Genomic DNA, 22,125 nt, shown 5'->3' with positions numbered 1-22,125 from the left:
CCCGGCCAAGCTATTATTATGACTTTAGTGCAAATAACACATAGGCAAATAAAGGCTTCAAATAAGAAGGGATTTTCACGTAATGGTTACAAATAAACAAAAATAAGAAAAAGGAACTAAAAGAGTTGATTTTCTTAAAAGAAATGGTTTAAAAAAATTTAGAAGAAATAAAGAAAACAAAGGAAAGGGGGGGGGGTCCTAAGTTTATAAATAATATGGATCACCCCACACAACATCCGGTAATCACTCTTCAGTGAGGGGCTACACGTGATGTTATTGTGTGGTCATCATATCCATATCTACCCTTTCCCACCCTGTTAAGGTATTAAAGCACGGAATGGTCTCGTTCACTTATTGCATGCAATTACCCGCCCCAATCCTATCAGTCCTGGAGGCATTTAGGACTACTAATCCTAAAGGAGGAGGTATTGGGCTTATTTATGGTTTCAAAAGGTAAAATACTACGGCGACAAACAAAACACATATAGCAAGTTTTGGGAAAGCATATAATCAAACAAAAGGGCTCAAACAGACCTCCTTTAAACCAAAGAAAGCACATAATGTAGCATGACTTGCATGTACTGTTTAAGGTCTGATTAAAACTTAAAGGGTCGAGGCAGACTGATTTATTACATAGTTCAGATAAGAAGCTCGAATCAGGCCTGCTTGTTGGTTGTAGCATATAAAATCTGATTCAGTTTATAAACTTTCACCTTGGCTTGCCTAGGTGTTAGACGAAGATCCTATAGGCATGATATCTACCAATTCTAGAAATAATGAAGTAAACATGAATACATACTGGTTTAAGAAAAAAATCATTTGTTATTAAAAAGGGCGAGTTTTAGCAAAAGAGCATGCGTCATTATTACTGGTTTTAAACTTATAAGCAAATGAAGCGGTTCATATTCGATTAAAGCTCCTATAGGCATGCTTTCTATGTGTTGTCTTGGACACTTTTACAGACATAGCAAGACTGCAGAAATCCTATAGGCATGGCATCTAAATGTTGTACTTCGTTTAAAGCCTATGAACATGGTATCTAATTACAGTTGATTATTTAAGACTTACGAACGTGTTTGCCTGATGAGGAATGCATATGCAAGATTCAGAAAGAACCTATAAGTAGGATATCTACATGATGTGCAGAAATTCAGAAATTCCTAAAGGCAGAGTATCTATATGCGAAATGCAAGATTCCTATAGACATGGTATCTATACATAAAAATGCAGAAATTCTTATAGACATGGTATCTAGACGTGAATGCAAGATTCCTATGAGCAGTGTATCTATGTGATATGCAGAAATCAGAAATTCCCTATGAACAAGATATCTACCCGTGTTTACATGCATGATTACCCCTCCCTTTTCACTAACCATCCCCAAAAGTTTATTACAAAGTTATTACAGTCCAAATAACATAAAGAAAATACATCATAAATTGAAAATTATAATCAAGGAGAGTCTGATTTAGTCTTTCTGTCTGAAATATGAATTAAACCAACTCCAAAGATCATGTTTCAAAGCCTTTCTCCCATTTGGGTGTGTCAGAGTTCCCTAAGAGTTTCATAAGAACTTCGGGCAGTGCTTACACCCAAATGTATCACAATAGTGCAGTGTGGAAGGGCCAGCCCTCAAATGTCCAAGTTTAGAGGGAACTCAAGGTCCCAAGGCAAGGCTCACAAGAGGGGGGGCAGAACTTAGAGACTAGGAGAGAGTGCAAGTGTAGAATTCTGAAGGGGAAAAAGAGAAGGGAAACAGTACACATAGGGATATAGGGAATGGGGGATTGCGAGAGCACAAGAAGAGCAGGCTGATGGGCATACCCAGCAATGGGATGTGTTGGCACACCCATAAGCCTACTGGAACACATTGTTTTGAGGTTAGGATCCCTTAAGGGATCAAGTTCAAACCATAGACAATAACTTGCATAATGCCATCTTTTAAACTATAACTCAAAGCACATAAAGAGAAATAGGGAATAGGGATTCATAGCAGAAACAAGAAAAAGGAAATCAACATGCTAGTTTAAGTATTTAACTCTGCAGAAGTAGTAAAATAGACATAGATGCAGAAAGTTGTAAGTAAACACATTGTGGTGATGCTGAAGTTAAATTAAGACATACCAGTTTCAAAGAAACAAACCGGGAAAATCAGTAGTCTTGTGAAAGTCAGAATGCAGACAAGAAGGAAGAATTCTATTATGTGAGAGTGAGAATTCAGAAGAGATTGTGAATTGTGCCCTGAAGTCTGAAGTGTGTTTGTGAAAAGGGTCATGCCTTTTATACTGTAGAAAGCAGGCAGAAATAAGGTAAGAAAATAGTTTGAAAACTGATTGTCAATCAATTACACAAGGCTTCCCTTAATTAAGGGATTCAGATTCAAAACAAGTAAAACCATTTAAGGAAAGGAATTGAATAAACACTTTGTGTAAAGCATGCAATTGAGGGCAAATACATAAAGGTTATTTAAGGATAGGGTTTTAACAGTACACGGTTTGTGCAAACAAGGTAAGGGAGTCAATTAACAGCCAGTAAATCACAAGATGTCCAAACTCAATTCAAAGACTCGAAGAGTTAGGGGTTCTAAAATAAAACCCAGTTCAATCAAATATATGATCAAACCTGGCAGAACCCCCAAATTTTAGGGTTTCCACCTTGAATCAAGTACAAAGATGAGAAGACAAGTGGTCGAAGCAGGCTCAGAGGTTTCAGAGAAGAACTGAAACCTCTTGCATGCTTCTATCAACAGCAAAACTCATGAGAAAGCATGATATCAAGGTAACGAGCAGAACACAGTAGAAGCACTCAAAGAAAAAAATAGAGGAGAAACACTGATAGCAACAGTGAACATGCTTAAGAAGTTTTTCAGAAGAAACTTAACAGGGCTTAGTAGAAGGAAAGTAAAGAAGCTTAAGAACTTAGCATGAAAGTACAGTAGGAGAAACATGTTAGAACATAGTAGAAGAAAAATACCAGAACATAATAGAAAAGCATATGAGAACACAGTATGAAAAACATGGCAGAAGAACATACAGGCATGGAGTATATAAAACACGGTAAAAAGAACATACAAAAACGGAGTATAAAAACTCAGTAGAAGAACATACAAGAACAAAACACAGTAGGAGAACATACGAGAACGTGGTAGATAAAAAACATAGGAGCACAGTAGAGGCAAATACACAAAAGAAAAGGGAAAGAAAGTCAGAGAAACACTTAAACATTTTTTCAGAAAACCCTAAATCATAAAAAAAGACTTTGAAAAGTAATTTTCGAAGGAAAAGTTAGGGAGATCATTTGAAAACGAAAAGAGAGCATAGATACACCACAGATCTAAAGAGATTGGAGAAAACCTCGAAGGGTTAGGGTTTCAGAAGAACCCTAGAAATGAGAAAGGCTTTGAAAAGGTCACTGATCTGAGTCTGAGAGGTTAGAACCAGGCTCAAAACACCATGGTACGCTGGAGCAAGGTCGGCAATGACTCTGGAACCTTGAATCGGTAGAGGTCTGGGTGAAAACCTTTGAGTCCTGGCCTCGAATCTTCAGGTATCAGGTGTGTAAGAGTAAGGGGAGGTGAGTATAGGGCCCTCACAGCTTGGGAAGCCATGGTTTCCGGTGGGTTTCGAGGTGGAAGATGATGAGAGACGGCTAGGGTTAGGGAAGGTTCAAGAGAGTTTAAGAGAGGAGAGGGGTTTCAGAGGCGGCGGGTGAATGAAAATGATTTTAGGGTTAGGGTGTTTGTGAATTAAAAAGGAAAGGTAGAATCGTGGCCATTGATCATTTTGATCAACGGCCTGGATTAAAAGAGGAGTCGGGTGGGTTGGATAAATGGGTCAGGGTTCGGGTAATTTAAAATTGCAATTGGGTTTAATTGGGGGGTTGATTTGGGCTACAATTGAAATGAAATAAGGCTAGTATTTAAATAGCCACTTTTTCCTTTTTCATTTTATAAAAAATAGTAAATGATTTCTGGAAATAAATTAAAGGTACCAAACTAATTAATAATGTATAAATATTAAATAAAAAATACTGGAATCAATTTTGTAATTATAAATGCAATTAATCTTACAATAGGCTGAAATTGCAATTATATGCAATTTAGCTTTAAAAATACTAAATAAATTTGTAAAAATGTGTAAAAATTACCTTAACTATATTTCGGTATAAATATGAGAATAAAATAAGTTAATCGCCAAAATGATATTTTGGGAAATAATTATTAGTTTTTGTACTACTAAAATAGGACAATAAATTGATTTACAAATGTTTTAAAAAATTAGGAAAAATACTAAAACATTTGGACACACTTAGATATGTATACATATGCTATTTTGAAAGTATTTTGCATTTATAAAAAAAAGTATACAGGGAAAAATGGGGTATCAACAGATATGATCACAAAATATAGTTGAAAATTGATTAGAGACACTTACCCAATGATTTGGAGAAGTTTGGGTCTTTGGAAAATCACTCATGGAGGTTTAGGGTTTGAGAAAATTGAAAAATGGGTGAAAATCTCATCAGAAACCTCACTTAACAGGCCTCAGATGTCACATTTGCGACCCAGGGTTCGCAATTACGAACCCTCGCAAATTGCAAACAACGCAGGACTGGCAGAAGTCGCATTTGCGACAAAAAGTTCGCATTTGCGAACACACTAGAAACCATCAATTTTTCCCGACACGAAAATGAGCATAACTTCCTCATACGATGTCCAAATTCAATGATTCTTTTTCCTACGACTCCGTAGGTTCAAACAAAACTAAATTTGGATCTCATTTTCTCAATATGGTATTATTTTTGCTTGAAGAAACGACGATGAAGCATCCAAAAACAAGCGAAACATAACCTAAACCTATCCGAAACTCACCCAAGCCCTTGGTGCTCCAAACCAAACATGCACGCAAGTATAAAAACAACATACGGACTTGGTCGTGCGATTAAATCATCAAAATAGCATTAAAAACTATGAATTTAACTTCAAAACTCATGATTTTCTAACTTTTCAACCGGACGTCCAAATCACGTCAAATCAATTCTGATTCTCAGCAAATTTCACAGATAGGACTTAAATATCATAACAAACTTGTACCAGGTTCCGGAACCAAAATACGATCCCAATACCAACGAGTTCAAACCTTAACTCATTTCTTTATTTCTTTTTAAAACCAGCACAATAATTTTCTTCAAAAATTGCTTTCTAAGGCTAGGGACCTCGGAATTCAATTCCGGGCATACGCCCAAGTCTCATATTTTATCGTGACCTCCCGAGATTTTTGGAACACAGATCTGAGTCTGTTTACCAAAAATGTTGACCAAAGTCAACTAAAAACCAAATTTTAACTCTAGAAATTACTATATTTTTCATATTTTCACATAAAAGCTTTCTGGTTTCATGCCCGGACTGCGCATGCAAGTCGATACATATAATATGATGTTACTCGTGACCTCGAGCTGCCGAACCGGACGCAATTTCTCAAAACAACCAGTTGGGTCGTTGCACTTATTTACTGAATTCTTGTTTGTACATGATATTCCCCCGAGCATGTTTCCCTTCCCATCTTTAACTGCTAGTTTCTGTCGTTATTATTTGCTGTATATGATATAACTACACAAGTTTATTAGGTAGTCTTGTCCTAGTCTCGTCACTACTTCGCCGAGGTTAGGCTCGACACTTACCAGCATATGGGGTCGGTTGTACTGATACTACACTCTGCACTGTGTGCAGATCCCGGTACCGGAGCTTTTGGACCACAGTGAGGTTGCTGCCTTCAATCCATCAGGAGACCCAAGGTAGTCTTGCAAATGTCCGCAAGCCTTGACGTCCCCTTCTATCTCTTCCATTCTGTTTTAATGTAATTTAGAGACAGACTTGTATTATTTTCCTTCAAACCACTATTTGTAGTATTTGTAGATAGTATGTGACATTGTGACAACAATTTTGGGTAGAATTGTATTTTGGATTTTCGTATTAGTATTTAGTGATATTATCAAATTTTGTCTTCCGCATTTATTTTATTATTATGGTAATTCCGTTGTTGATCGCATGTTATATTGAACTATTAAAAGGCTAAGTAAAAACAATAAAAACAACCCAGTAAAATCTCACTAGTGTGGTCTGGGGAGGGTAGTGGGTACGCAAACGTTACCTCTACCCCGAAGGAGTAGAGAGACTGTTTCCGAAAGACACTCCGCTCAAGAAGTCAAAAACACAAAAGGGGACAATATCAGTAACAACACAGAAATAATATGAAAAATAGTAACAACATGCAATCAAGAAGAAAGATACAAAGCGAAAGCGAAATAGTATACCTACCAAAACAGACTCACAAACTCATGACATAAGCCAAGACTCAACTACCTCCTACCCTACAACCCTAATACTCGACCTACACGTGTTCCTATCAAGTGTCATGTCCTCGAAAATCTGAAGCCTTGCCATATCTTGCCTAATCACCTCCCCCCGTCCTCTACCTCTTTTTGTGCCCTCCACAACCAGCCGTTCGCACCTCCTTACCGGATCATCTAGGCTTCTCCTTTGAACATGCCCGAACCATCTGAGCCTTGCTTCCAGCATTTTGCCATCAATGGGAGCCACGCACACTTTCTCCCGAATATCATCATTCCTAATCTTATCCATCATAGTATGCCCACACATCCACCTCAACATCCTCATTTTTGCTACCTGCATCTTCTGGATATGTGATTTCTTAACCGGTCAACACTCAGCCCCATACATCATGGTCGATCTAACCACTGCTTTGTAGAACTTACCTTTGAGTATCGGTGGCACTCTCTTGTCATATAATACTCTAGATGCTAACCTCCACTTCATCCATCCTACCCCAATACGGTGTATGACATCCTCGTCGATCTCCCCTCCCCTTGGATAACCGACCCAAGGTACTTGAAGTTGCCTCTACTCTGGATGACCTATGATTCAAGCCTCACATCCACGCCCATTTACCCCTGCTTAGTGTTGAACTTACACTCCAGGTATTTCATCTTCATCCTGCTAAGCTTGAAACCCTTAGATTCAAGAGCATGTCTCCAAACCTCCAGCCTCGTGTTAATACCGGCTCGAGACTCATCAATCAGAACTATGTCATCGGCGAATAGCATGCACCATGGCACATCCCCTTGAATGTGGTGTGTTAACGCGTCCATCACTAGGGCGAATAAGAATGAATTAAGCACAAAACCTTGGTGTAACCCCATAATAACCGGAAAAGCCTCAGAGTCGCCTCCTACTGTCCTAACCCGAGTTTTTACCCCATAATACATGTCCTTAATCGCCATAATGTACGGAACCGACACGCCTTTTGCCTCCAAGCATCTCCAGAGAACTTCTGTAGGAACCTTGTCATACGCTTTCTCTAGGTCAATAAACACCATGTGCAGGTATTTATTCGTATCTCTGAACTGTTCAACCAACCTCCTAACAAGGTGTATAGCGTCTGTAGTAGAACGCCCCGGCATGAACCCAAACTGCTTGTCGGAAACGGACACCATCATCCTCAACCTTGCTTCAACCACCCTCTCCCACACTTTTATAGTATGACTCAGTAGTTTGATACCCCTATAATTGTTACAACTCTGGATATCACCCTTGTTCTTATACAGTGGGACCATCGTACTCCACCTCCACTCATCTCATCCTCTTTTCCTTAAAAATAACATTCAACAACCTAGTCAACCACTCCAAACCTGCTTTCCTTATGCACTTCCAAAATTCTACCGGAATCTCGTCAGGCCCAGTCGCTCTGCCCCTACTTATCTTACTTATAGCTCCCACGACCTCCTCAACCTTTATGCGCCTGCAATACCCAGCATCACTGTAACTCTCGGAATGCTCCAAACCACCTAGCACAATATCCCGATCCCCTACTTCATTAAGAAGTTTTTGAAAGTAAGTCTGTCATCTCCTTTTAATCTGGGAATCTTCTATCAATACTCAGCCATCGTCGTCTTTGATGCATCTCAATTGGTCTAAATCTCGCGCTTTCCTCTCTCTCAGCTTGGCCAGCCTAAATAATTTCTTATCCCCGCCTTTTTCCCTAGTTCCTTGTACATACGGCCATAAGCCGCAGTCTTAGCCTCTGTGACTGCCAGCTTCACTTCTTTCCGAGATATCTTATACCTCTCCATGCACACTCGCCTATCCTCCTCACATATGTTCCCCACTAACATTTGATGTGCCTCCTTCTTTGCTTCTACTTTACCTTGTACCACTTCATTCCACCACCAGTCTCCTTTGTGCCTGTCAGAGATGCCCGTCGAGACCCCTAATACCTCTCTCGCAGCCTCCCTTATATAGTCTATTGTCGTTGACCACATAGTGCTCACATCACCACTGCTCATCCAAGCTCCCATAGCCGACAATCGTCGCTCCAACTCTTGGGCTTTATCCTTAGTTAAGGCTCCCCACCTGATTCTTAGTCTTTCTCGAGCAGACATTTTCCTTCTCTTCACTATAATACCAACGTCCATCACCAAGAGCCTATGTCGCGTCACGAGTATCTCACCTGGAATCACCTTGCAATCCTTGCACAACCCTCTGTCATGCCTCCCGAGGATGAGATAGTCAATCTAAGTCTTTGCCACCATATTCTAACTCTCGGCTTGCCTAGCTTTCATGAGTAGGCGCCATCACGACTCCCGAGGGTAGGAAATCCGGGTCGTGACACACTTAATGGGTCTATATGATTAAGATCTATAACAAAGACTTAATTTCATTAAGGTACTATCATCTACATTCATTACTAACTGCCGCCAATGCCTAACATTATCAACTACCACCAGCACCATCCTCAACCATAGCCGTCACCACTACCACTACCCACCATCCCCACCCCAACCATCCTAAATCATAACCATACACTTGACCATATCAACTATCACAACCAACCACCCCATCACCATCAATAACCATTGCCGGCAATATCCATCATTATAAACTACCACCACCCACCATCACCTTCCTCAATCACAACCACAACCACAACCACAACCACAACCACCACTCACTATTATTAACTATCATCATCCACCACCACCATCCTCAATCATAATCACTATCACTACCAGTCACCACTAGCTACTACATAGAACACCACCATTAGATTAATTGGTATTTTATTTAAATTTTATGTTTATTAATTTTTAAATAAAGATAAATTTTATATATTCAGATGTTAAAAAAACAAACAGTCTTAATCATTTAGTATTCAGATCTTAATATTTCATTGTGTATTTATATTCAGATATCTTAATCTTAATACACATCTTCATATTCAGATATGTACTCAGATCCAAACGTCTTAATCTTTGAAAAAAGAGGCCATATGAGATCTGAATGATTAAGATTCAGACCTTCATTAAGTCCAAAAAAATGAGGCCTACACATACTTTTTATGATATACTTGAAGATCTTCATAACGACCATAAGAGGCTATATATTCCTTATGGATGTATAACAACATGCTCTCATAATATGTTGATCGCATGACCTTTTATCCCGTATGAATGATGCAGCAGAGATTTAAAGAAAAATATATTTTCCTTAACTTTGTGAAGCTTAAGCACTCTCTTATGTGTGAGTGAGTGTGACTACCCGGCCAGTCGTCTCATGAGTTACCACTTTGTTTCCCCCTATTTCTGCTTCTTATTGCTTTGTTTATCAGTTCTATATGTGATCGGGTTGGTTGGTTCGGGTTCAGAGAGGTTCTGAGAAGGTTTGAGACACTTAGTCTCTTTTGAGGAAGCTTAAGTTGGAAAAATCAACTGGATATTGACTTATGGGTTAGAGGGCTCGTATGGGAGTTCCGATGGTTCGGATAGCTTCGGGAGGTGAATTGGGACTTAGGAGCATGATCGGAATGTATTTTGGAGGTCCGAAATAGATTTAGGCTTGAATTGACGAAATTGGAATTTTGGCATTTTTCGGTTGATAGGTGAGATTTTGATATAGGGGTCGGAATGGAATTCCAGGAGTTGTAGCAGTTCTGTTATGCCATTTGGGATGTGTGTGCAAAATTTCAGGTCAGGTTTGGTAAACTTTTTGATCAAAAGCGTAATTTAGAAGATTTTGGAATTCTTAGACTTGAATCCGATGCGAATTTAGTGTTTTGATGTTGTTTTGAGCATTCCGAAGGTTGGAACAAGTTTTAATGATGTTATGGAATATGTTGGCATGTTTGGTTGAGGTCCCGGGGGCCTCAAGTGAGTTTCGGGAGGTCAGTCGGACCATTTTATGTTTTGGAAAGTTGTAGAAAATTGTTGTTCAATGTTGCAGACGTTTGGCCTTCGCGTTCACGAGTGGGGCCTCGTGTCGAAGGGTTGACAGGTGAGGCTGAGGATTTATCCTTCACGTTCCCGAGGAAGGTTCCGCGTTCGCGAAGGGCTGGGGTCGTTGTGCATCACGTTCGCGAGGTTATGCCGCATTCATGTAGAGGAAGTTGAGCAGCTGAGGTTCAGGTTGATTTGTTCTTCGCGTTCGCGAGCTAGGAGTCGCGATCGCGATGAAGGAATTTTGGTAAAAGTTAGTTTGTGCTTTGCGAACGTGAGGCATTGACCGCGTTCGCGAAGAAGGATTTGATGCCTGGGCAGAATGTTTAAATAACCATCTTATCCGCGATTTTTGGGGTTAACTTCCACCATTTTTGAGCAATTTTGGAGCTTTTTGAAGAGGGATTCAAGGGGAAACACTTGGAGGTAAGATTTATGGACTTAATACTCGATTCTTATGTGAATTTTACCTAATTAATCATGGAATTTAATCCTAATATTAAAGAACTAAGGCTTGTAATTGGAGACCTAGAATTTGGGATTTGAGGGGTCGTTTGTGGTTGGATTTTGGTGCTTTTGGTATGAATGAACTCGGGGAAAGATAAGGAGTTTATTGATGTAAATTTTATCGGAATCCGAGACATGGGCCCGAGGTCGGGTTTGGCCAATTTCGGGATTTGTATTGTAATTTGGTTTCTTTCGAGTGGGCTTTGTTTTCTTAGCATATTTTGATGGTTTTGCACTGATTTTGGTTAGATTTGGAGCATCTGAAGGCCGATTCGAATGACAAAGGCATCGCGAGCTAGAGATTTGGACCGGGTAGAGGTGAGTAATGATTGTAAATATTGTCTAGAGGGTATGAAACCCCGGATTTGTACATCGTTGTGCTATATTGAGGTGACGCACACGCTAGATGACGAGCGTTAGGTCGTGCACCGTTGGGGATTGTGACTTGGTCCATCCCGTATGACTGTTTTACCGCGTATTTGATTGAGAACTATTTGCTATCATCATGTTTTGGGTTGAATGCCATATTTGGGCCTCGTGCCAACTATTTGGACTCTTAGAGGATTTTTTTACTGATATTTCCTCACTATTTTGAATTTATACTTGTACTCGGTCATGTTATATTCTACTGTTTCATAACTCAGCCATGTTTACTCTTTTTTAATACATTAAATGATATTTTAAACAACAATTTGGGCTGAGCATCATGTTTTACTGTTACCTGAGTGTCTTATGAGATTCTGATTGAGTAAGGCCGAGGTCCTGTGTTGTGAGGATACACTGATTTATGATTTTAAGGCCGAGGGCCTAAGATTGTACGCCACGAGGTGGCTTGTTGATATGAGGCCGAGAGCCTACTGATTATGCCACGAGAGGGCTTGATATTGTGCTTGGGCCATAAGGGGACCCTCCCGAAGTTTGTACACCCCCAGTGAGCGCAGATACCCATTGTGATATAAGATATAGCCCGAGGGGCTGGTATTGTTCCATGTGTTGCTCGAGGGGCGGATTCTGTTGACATTGTGCCCGATGGACGAATTTTTATGTGTTTTCTCTGTTCTAGCTACTTCTCATTTAATTGTTTCACTGTTAAAAAGGTGTTTTAAAGAAGCTTCTTCTGACTAAGTGTTTTTACATGTTTTCACTGTTTTCATTATTTTTACTGGTTTTATACTGCTTCTTTATAATATGTTGATGTGCTTTTACGTGATTTCTTATCGCTCAGTCTTTATTTATTATTATTACTCACTGAGTTGGAGTACTCACTTCACTCCCTGCACCTCGTGTGCAGATTCAAGCGCATCAGGTCATGCTTGCGAGGGTTGAGAGTTTTCCAGCAGATTCCAGAGATTCACTAGGTAACTGCTCGGCGTTCGTAGCCCAGTGCTTCTCCGTCTATCTTGTTTTCTCCTGTTTTAGTTGTGTAGACTCTTTTCAGACTTGTAGTTTTTTATGATAGATGCTCATGACTGGTGACATCCCGATGTCGGGTTATGTCTATTCCACAAACTGTATTATTCACCTTATTTGGGGAATTTTTATTATTATGTTAAAGACTTAGTTTTATTATTTAATTGCTTAAAAATGAATTGGGAATGTGTCGGCTGGCCTTGTCTTCACGAGAGGCGCTATCACGATTGGGTCCGGGTTAGGGTCGTGACAATGAGAGATGTTAAAAAATTACTATTATGTTGGGTTTACCCATAAAGGTTATTAATTAGGTCGTTAACCTATTAGCTAGTCTTCCTCTTAAACTCGTAGTACTTATATATATAAATACCATTATGGGTGTCGAAGAAAACACACTTTTTATCGTAAAGAATGACTAAGGTTTTACATAATGTAAATTCAATCTCTACATCTAGAGACTGTGAAAAATGGGAGTTCACGATTGAATTGAGTATAATTATATGTGTAATAGCAACTACTATACCAGGAATATCAATAGACTCGATTTATTGCAACTGTTCAGGATATCCTTTTTAGCTTCTAGAGTTTATTTCTTAGTTCAAGATCTCTTGTACTAACTTGAATCAAAGAATTTAGTAGATTTGTTCTGCCCGAAAAGGGAATGAGCTAGGGTTATGAACTTATAATCTCATGATCGAGTCAATTCCATAATTATAAGTTCATTTCATATCTCGTTGAGCGGTAACACAAATTATGGTTATTGCAGATCCGCTTCCAATTGCTAATTATTGTAGGAATGGCTTTATCCCACACAAATTAAGTCCAAGCTTAATGCCCATTCGATTTCTTATCAATTCCAAACCAGTTTTGAGAATAAATGACTCACTATGATTATTTGTTTATATCTCTTGTCCTCTTGATGAGATGTGAATATACTACTATTCCTGATATCATAAACCACTATGTGAGGCAAAACTACTTCGATATCATTGAAAATTAAGAATAAATCGTAAGTTTCCTAACTAACTAAGTAGTATTACTGACACAACATCAGTTTCGCACAAATATCAAAAAGAGGGAATAAATATCACTTTTGTGCAAATCACCCTCAGGGGAGGCTCAAGCGTATGTATGACCTAAAGCCAAACTTTAATGTGATGCCTAAATTTTTAAAAGATTATTATAATATATATTCTTATTTGAAGTCTATTTTTATACCTTTTTTGAGATGCAAAGTTGTTAATAATTTTAATCTAATAATTTCTTTTCAATTAATAGTTGCCAACTTATTTAATCTTTTTGAGACATGACTGATCTTAGGTAAAATTTTATCAATTATAATTTAAAAAAACTTATTTTCTTTGAGGCAACTGTTATAAAAAAAATTCTACTTTTGTACTAAAAGTACTATTTTTTTAGATGCATATAAACCTATTATTTTTAAAAAATGAGCCCCTTCCCCCCTACCCCCACCCCCTCCTTAAAAAAAATAAATTTGGGGGCCTCAGACACAAGCCTTACTTGCGATATTGTATTTTCCTAAGAGATTTTTTATCTATCTGTACTGCATGAGAAACTTATTTACCCTCATTGTTTATGTTTAAATTTAATTACAAGTTGATATACAATTTACTAGTTATATACAAATAAGTTTTAAATGACTATCCTTAATTGTATTATTTTAATACGGAAATCAAATTTCACATGTCTACTGCTTCCATAGATCTCTCTCCTCTCTCTCTCTCTCTTTTTTTTTGCCTGACTTCTTCTTCTTTGGATCCCTACGATTCTCTTATCTTTTCTTATCTCCCTTTTCTTTCTTTTTCCCCCCAGAGAATTCAATAATATATTTGATGCACTTGCTTATCACAATCGACCCAGTCGTTGTCTGTTGCCCCGCTGACCATTGAAAGCCATCAAAAGCTTTGAAACTTTGATTTTGAATTCGATTTTTTTTAAATTATTGTTTATTTTGATTGGATGTTTTGCAAACGATCAAGAATATTTTTTGGAGTTGATATCTCAATTTTGAGGGTATTTGGTAAGATTAGAGCTTATTTTGGATGAATTTTCAGATTCGAAACTTTGATTTTGAATTCGATTTTTTTTTAAATTATTATTTATTTTGATTGAGTGTTGTTGCAAATGATCGGGAATATTCTTGCAGTTTATATCTCATTTGAGGGTGTTTGGTGAATATTAGAGTTGATTATGGATGAATTTTCAGATTAACACTAGAAGATGAAGATGATGTATTAAAGTTGTATTATTATTATTATATGTAAATTGTATTTAAGTTATGCTCCGTTGTAATTATAATTTTTTTATTTGAATGTTGTATGAAAGTAAAAAAAAAGTGGTTGTATAAAATTTGTATTTAAGTTATAAATACTTTCTTTTTACATAAAGTTGTTGATATGTATCAAAATTGTATCAAGAGAGAACGTTGTGAAATTTCAGAGAAGAAGAAAGAACACACAACATACAAAATATATACAAAAAATATATTTATATAAAATTTGTATAAAAAATATATTTAAGTTTATGATGTTGTAGTTGTTTATCTAGGTAAAACTAATGTATGAAAGCTGAAGATAAATTATAAATAAGTTGTATACTACATAATTAGTTGTATAAAATTTATTTTAATTTATATATTGTTGTGGATATATCAAATTTGTATTGAGAAGAGTATTGATGCCATGCCTATGGTATAAGATTATAATGCATCTTGACATTTGAAATGTCATAAATTTTTGTCATTTAAGGAAGAATAATATTTTTGATTAGTCCACTTATCAAGCACCAAAGAATTATCTGAACTATTTTATCCAGTTCATCAATACAAATTAACTCTTACGTGCAATCCGATGAAGCACTACAGAACAAGTTCCTAAGGAAAAAGGAAAAGAGTGTGATTGAATCCCATAACTTGCACTAATAATGGATTGTATACGAAGAGAAAGAGAAAAAAGAAAAATGATGTAATTGTATCTGTAGTTTAAGGCAGTAATAATAGATTGTAAGAAATTTTATTTAGGACAGGTAGTATACAAAATTGAGACAGTTTTAGTGGGCGTTTGGACATAAGAATTGTAAAATTCTAATGAAATTATTTTTCAAGTGAAAATGATATTAATTTAGAGTTGTGTTTGGACATGAATATAATTTTGGGTTATTTTTGAAGTTTTGTGAGCGAAAATTTTGAAAAATAGGTTTTTGTAATTTTTAAAATTTTTGAAAATTTCCTAAATACATCTTTAACGAAAATTGAAATTTTTATAAACAAACCTCGTTTTGGAACAAAGTGAACATTTTTTGGGAAAAAGAAAAAATTTATATTTTCAAACGGGCTCTTATTAAATAAGTTTTAAATGTTGTATATGAATGAAAAATCCCTTTCCCTAATATTGAGAAGCCGAAGGAGCCGAATTCGGACAAGCAAATACAAATTCTAGCAGATACCACACTCTGACGTAAACCTCTCCGCAGGTCCGAGCGTATTTCCTTTCCTGATTCTTCCTCTATGATTGCTTTGTCGTCCGATTCGAATTTTATTTTCTTCTTGTTCAGCTATCATAAATCCACAGGTGTATTGTGATTAGTTCTTTGTATACGATTATAGTATTGTATCAAAGAAAAAAAGAAGAAGTGATGGCGTGGAGGCTGAGCAGGGGTGATATAGCCGGATTCAGAATACTGTTTAGTTTGGGGATATTGTACGGATTGATATCGGTGCTGGTATACTCCATCATTCACATGAAGTTCATCACACCACTTGGGATGGAGGCTCCTCTTGATCGCTTCTCTGAGGGCAGAGCTGTTGAGCATGTTCGCGTCTTGTCTAAAGATATCGGAGGTCGCCAGGTATACTGTATTTGCACTGTGCAGCCCTAATCAGTATTCAATTGCTTTGTTGTTGCTGCTGAGAATGCATGGAGTAGGGGGAGATGAAATTATATTCCTCAATCCTTGTCTGCTTAATTAATGCGATAGTCATGAGATATTAACATGAAACAAATGCAACACATGTTCAGTTGAAAAAAGCTTTTCTTTGTGAACACTATTTTTGGAAAAAAAGTTTGTGGAACTTGAGATGAGTTTGGATAGTTGCAGCTTTTTTTTTTAAAAAAAAAAAAAATCTAAGATTTATGAGTGTTTTGTGGGTGGAAGAACAAAAAAATTCTTTGGAAACTACCCTCAAACCACAACTTAAAAAAATAGTTTTTGCGTGAAAATAGGTTCAAAAAATTTGAGCAAACACCGGATTGAATTTTCTAATGAAAATTTTGAGGAAAAAAGGTTTCATGGACAATAACTTTTTGTGGCATTCTGTTGTTTACGACTGGGTTTTGTGAGGTGTGAATGTGTAATGAAGGGATGTTGTCCTATACGAAATAAAGAGAAGAATGTTGTTGGGCTTATATTGAAAAACACTTCTACACTCGCTTAAAAGGTTGGGAAGAAGGCAAGCCCTCACGTCGTCGCTCGGCTCAGCTTTTGATTTGGCTTCGCATTAGGATTTGGTCAAATGATCTGATTGATAGATTAATTTTTAGATTAATAAATTCTGTTTATTTTTTATTTCAGTGTGTGTTTGGTATGAAGTAAAACATTTTCCGGAAAATGTATTCCAATTTACCATGTTTGGTTGGCAAAAATGTTTTCCGTACCAAGAGGACCGTACCAAGAGGAGGGAAAACATTTTCCAAAACTCTTATTCAACCTTCTCCGTCCTATTTTCCATGTCCACCAACCCCCACAACCTACCCTACCCCCAAACCTTCCCAACCCCTATCCCTTCCCCCGACCACACCCCACGCACCCCAACCTCGTCCACTACCCACCCTAAATAGAACTATTATTAAGAGTACTTTTTTTTAAGACTTTCTTTTCATGGTGTAGATAGAGTTTTTTTTCCAACAAAATGAGTATATTCTTTTCATGATATAGTAAACGTATTTTCTTTCATTTCAACATAACGAGTACTTTTTTTGATGATGTGGAAAAAAGTATTTTCTTTCATTTCAACAAAACGAGTAATTTCTTTTCATTATGTAGAAAAGTATTTTCTTTTCCTAGAATAGAAAAAGTATTTTTTTCTAAAAAATGAGTACTTTCTTTTAATAATGTAGAAAAAATACTTTCTTTCATTTCAACGAAACGAGTACTTTCTTTTTATGATATAGAAAAAATATTTTCTTTCAATTTAACAAACTAAGTATTTTCATTTCCTGGAATAGAAAAAGTATTTTGTTTCAAAAAATAAGTACTTTCTTTTCATGATGTAGAAAAAAGTAATTTCTTTCACTTTAACAAAACGAGTAAATTCCTTTCATGATGTAGAAAAAGTAATTTCTTTCATTTCAACAAACTAAATATTTTCTTTTTCTGAAATAGAAAAAGTATTTTTTTCCCAACAAAGCGAGTATTTTTCTTTTCATGATATAGAAAACGTATTTTCTTTTATTTCAACAAAAAAATATTTTCTTTTCATGATGTATAAAAAGTATTTTCTTTCATTTCAACAAACTAAGTATTTTCTGTCGTGATACAAAATGAGTACTTTCTTTTGATGATGTAGAAAAATATTACAAAATGGGTATTTTCTTTTCATTATGTAGAAAAATTATTTTCTTTCACTCAACAAAATGAGTAATTTCTTTTCATATTGTAGAAAAGATACTTTCTTTTTCAACAAAATAAAGTATTTTCTTTTTAGTTATCGAGCTCAAATTTTAACGTTGTTCTTGTGTGAAAAAGTAAAGTAGCACATTAGTTCCTTTGGGTTTGTCTGAATTTTGAAAAGAATAATTAAATTCTTGAAGAAAATAGAGTCCGGAGGAGTGGGGAAAGAGTACAGGAAACATGAGGATTTTGGTGAAAGTGGGTTGAGGAGAGTAGCATAAAAAATTATTTTCGTAAAAATATTTTATGCTATCTAACCAAACACTAGAAAATATTTTCTGGAAAAAGTTTTCCACTCATTAACCAAACAAGAGAAAATAAGTGCTAAAACCACTCATTTTTCAGGAAAATATTTTCCAGGGAAAACATTTTCCAGTGTACCAAACACACCCTTAGTTTGTGACTTTTTCCATAAAAGTTAATTGGTTTTCCCGAAAAGGCACATGATTTTTCTGAAAAGACACCAAAAAAGGTTGCATTTGAAGTCCACCTTTTCACTTTGCATCCTTTTGTTTGCTATAAATACCGAGGCTGGCCTCATATTTCACTTACTAATTTTTGAAACTTCTACATTATTTTCCAAACACAAAATAGAGTCTGTGTGTGATTTGTTCCGGTCTTTGCGTTCGTAGTTTGTTGTCGTTTGAAGAATGGCTACTCTAACAAAGGTATATCCGTTGAATCCTGGGAGGAAATAATCCATCACCTCGGATACTGTGACGGGATTAAATTCCTTAAGGATACACAAGGAATTCTATAGGCTCAGAACAATTATTTCAAGTTTATGTTTATTCGTTTTTCCAGTTTATTTCGTTTATTCTAGTTTCTTTTCGAACATAGTAGTTAACAATGGCTAATGCTATATATTCTTGTTATTTTCTTGCTTTAGAATTTGAACTAGACGCTTGCATAGATTTGGGTTATCCTTTATTCTCTTTCTTTGTCTTCTTTAAGATATAATGCGTGCAGGTAAACTTTTTATGTATAGGAAGGGCGTCAAGGTTTGAAACAAGCAGCTCAATATATTAAGACGCAGTTGGAAATGATGAAGGAGCGAGCTCAGCCTGGTATTAGGTCGGTCTTACTGGGAAACTCCTTTTAACTTGTTGAAGTCATCTTCAGGTAATTCCTAATTGTTGAACTAACAATTTGAGATTCTTATTCTTGCAGAATAGAGATAGAGGAGACCATTGTTAATGGCTCCTTCAACATGATCTTTTTACGGCATGGCATTTCCCTGGCTTATAGAAATCATATAAATATTATTATGAGGTAAACCTCCATGAATGTGACATACAATCTTATATATTTGTACATTTCATTATCCACCAATACTTTTGTTGGTTTTTTTTCCTTTCTCTTTTCTTTTGTCTAATTTCTTAAAGCATAAAGATAAGTGAGTGTTAGTACCTAATTCTTTCCCTCATTTCATCAATTAAAGGATTTTCTTTTTGGTGGAGCTCATCTATAGGAGTCATGGATCTTTTGCTTTCGAAAGAAGTACCTTTCACTTGTTCCAATTATGAAAAGCCTGAAGAAGTTACAGACATCTTTTGGAAAGTAGTTGACAAATTGTTATTGATATTCGATTGTAACCTCTTATACCTAATAGAAGGGGATTTTAAGTTTTAATTCAAACCTGCAACACCTTAAATATGTTTAATAGATGAAACTGAAAGTAACAAAATCAATTTCAGAATCTCATCAGTAGATTCAGGAGAAAATGATACTGCAGTTTTGGTCAATGGCCATTTCGATACTCCACCTGGTTCTCCAGGAGCTGGTGATTGTGGTTCATGTGTTGGTATGTATATCTTATTTTCGATCTATGCTTTCCGGCTGTTTTCATAGTTGGTCATATCTATTTTGAATCTTAAACAGCATCGATGCTCGAGCTAGCAAGACTCTCTATAGATTCTGGCTGGATTCCACCTAGACCAGTTATATTTCTGTTTAATGGAGCTGAAGAACTGTTTATGCTGGTAAGATCTCCGTTATTAAGATTAATGGACTTAAAGAATCATGAACTATGCTTTTGTATTGTAGTTCTTGGAAGTAGGTGCTACTTTTCCATTTCGTCCCATTTTCCTAATGCATGATTCTTAGAAAATTATGTGATTCGGCAGTATTTCAACTATCCTTGAGTTTGTTCTCTCCAATCTCTGTCCTTTGTACTCTTTAGTCTTCTGAACTGTGAAAGATGCGATGAATATACATTCTCAGAGACACAGATTTGTATTCTTAAATAGTTTCTCTGAAGTATCTGGAATGCTTTTTTGGTACTATTCATTTCATACTTTTAAAGCATATGTTTAATATGAGATGTTCCTTATTGTTATATGGACAGGGTGCTAAATATGATGATTGCATGATGTTGATGCTAGGTTCTTTTGTCAATTTTGAGAGTCATATTAGATATGAGAGTTATATTTCTCCTGTGATTGATAAAGGGCTTTCCAAGTTCTACTAGTGCAACCCCATCTTTACCTCTGAGATATAAGGTTTTTCATAGAGCTTATGATAGGCCCTCTGGTTATGTTTAATGTCTCATGATCAAAATTCAAAAGTTCTAAAATTTAGAGAATGATAAGGTTCTGCCTCCTTCAATTTTTTAATTCTTCCTTCTGTTCCTTGATAAATGTGATCTTATTTGCACATCTTCTCTGATCAGTAGGACCAGATTTACAATCTTGGATTGTAGTTCAAGTAAACACTCACATGCATTTGATCATACTGTAAACACATTTTGTCTTTAGTTACTAATGTCTCATGGCTGCTTGGATTTTTGATATCTGAAGTTGTGCGAATCACTTCCACGAGATCAAGGAGTTGTGCTATCTCAATTATCATTGTTGGTGTTCAGAATGCTTCATGTAGATCAGTAGATGATTTGAAATATAAGCAAGTTAAACATAAGAGTTTGCTGATGAGTTTTTCAGGGTTCACACGGTTTCATAACTACACATAGATGGAACGAGACGGTTGGAGCATTTATAGATATTGAAGCATCTGGGACCGGAGGCTTTGGTAGGTGCCTGCATTCATACTATTGTGGCATGTTTATTACTTGCTTCCTGCTATTACAATCTTGTAAAGAGGGATAAATGAAAGCATAGGGATAAATATAAAGCATTATTTTTTTTTGTTGCCCAATGCTAAAGTAATTGATTGGTAAGGGAGAAGGATTGGTCTGGAATCATTTTATGGAGAATATTTTGTCATGACCCAAATTACCCATGCTGTGATTGGCACCCAACACCCCCATGTTGAGCGAACCATGAACATTTACCAGATATAAATTATAATATGGACAGTAATATAATAATCAGAATCTAATAAATCTGATACAACACATAAATCAACATAATACAGGACTGGGTTCCAACTAAGTCATGAGCCTGTAGAAGTAGAAAAGTACATCAACAGTTTGAATACAAACTACATAAAGATAAAAGAGAAGCCAAGCCACTGCAAACCCGGCAAGAAGCAAGAAGCTCACCACTGATACTGATATAAATGCTGGAATCTCAATCACGGGTCCCTCTAGTACTTGGATCCGAATATGCATATAGATTGCAGGGAAAAGAGGGCGAGTAATCATTGACCGCCTCCCACGAAGCATTGGCAAGAGTCAATTAAGAAAGTAGTCATTAAAACATAACTCGAGCCAGTATTATATTTGTGAGAATGCACGGGAGAAAAATCTTAGTATTGATATTTTATGTTAAATGAGCCCTATTCACAAACTTTGTAGCAATATCTCTCGAGAGTATCTTTTCTCTAACAAAGTGACAATCAATCTCAATATGTTTAGTTCTTTCATGGAACACTGGATTTGACGCAATATGAAGAGCAACTTGATTATCACACACAAGTCCCAGGCCGATCTCTCCAAATTTCAACTCCTTGAGCAACTGTTTGATCCAGATTAGCTCACATGTCGCCATAGCCATTGCTCGATATTCTGCTTTCGCACTAGACCGAGCAACCACATTCTGTTTCTTGCTCTTCGAGGACACCAAATTTCCTCCTACTAAGACACAATATCCAGACATAGAACATCTATCAGAAGGTGATCCTGCCTAATCAGCATCTGAGTATCCAATGATCTGCTCATGGCCTCGATCCTCAAATAATAAACCTTTGCCTAAAGCTGATTTTATATACCGAAGAATGCGGACAACTGCATCCCAATGACTATCACAGGGAGAATCCATAAACTGACTCACAACA

General features: G+C 36.5%; 2 protein-coding genes across 5 annotated transcripts in view; one reads left to right on the top strand and one right to left on the bottom strand.

The window, feature by feature from the left end:
• Nucleotides 1-8,013: 8,013 nt before the first annotated feature.
• LOC142174387 (uncharacterized) lies at nucleotides 8,014-8,490 on the bottom strand. Its single transcript, XM_075240173.1, has one exon. The coding sequence runs from the start codon at nucleotides 8,488-8,490 to the stop codon at nucleotides 8,014-8,016; it is 477 nt and encodes a 158-aa protein (XP_075096274.1).
• A 7,095-nt stretch (nucleotides 8,491-15,585) lies between these two features.
• LOC107798193 (uncharacterized) overlaps nucleotides 15,586-22,125 on the top strand; it is a 43,307-nt gene continuing 36,767 nt past the window's right edge. The window contains exons 1-7 of one of the 4 annotated variants that reach the window (XM_075239868.1): nucleotides 15,586-15,696; nucleotides 15,778-16,071; nucleotides 18,881-18,966; nucleotides 19,063-19,164; nucleotides 19,590-19,696; nucleotides 19,774-19,874; nucleotides 20,832-20,919. In XM_075239868.1, the coding sequence (XP_075095969.1) occupies nucleotides 15,859-16,071; nucleotides 18,881-18,966; nucleotides 19,063-19,164; nucleotides 19,590-19,696; nucleotides 19,774-19,874; nucleotides 20,832-20,919 (697 nt within the window). In that variant the 5' untranslated portion in view covers nucleotides 15,586-15,696; nucleotides 15,778-15,858. Of the gene's footprint in view, nucleotides 15,697-15,777; nucleotides 16,072-18,861; nucleotides 18,967-19,062; nucleotides 19,165-19,589; nucleotides 19,697-19,773; nucleotides 19,875-20,831; nucleotides 20,920-22,125 lie in introns of all 4 variants that reach the window. The other 3 variants (XM_075239870.1, XM_075239869.1, XM_075239871.1) reach the window with 3 other exon arrangements.

This window comes from Nicotiana tabacum, chromosome 20 (assembly GCF_000715075.1).
Source record: "Nicotiana tabacum cultivar K326 chromosome 20, ASM71507v2, whole genome shotgun sequence".
NCBI lineage: Eukaryota > Viridiplantae > Streptophyta > Magnoliopsida > Solanales > Solanaceae > Nicotiana > Nicotiana tabacum.
This window is presented reverse-complemented; position numbering and strand designations above follow the sequence as displayed.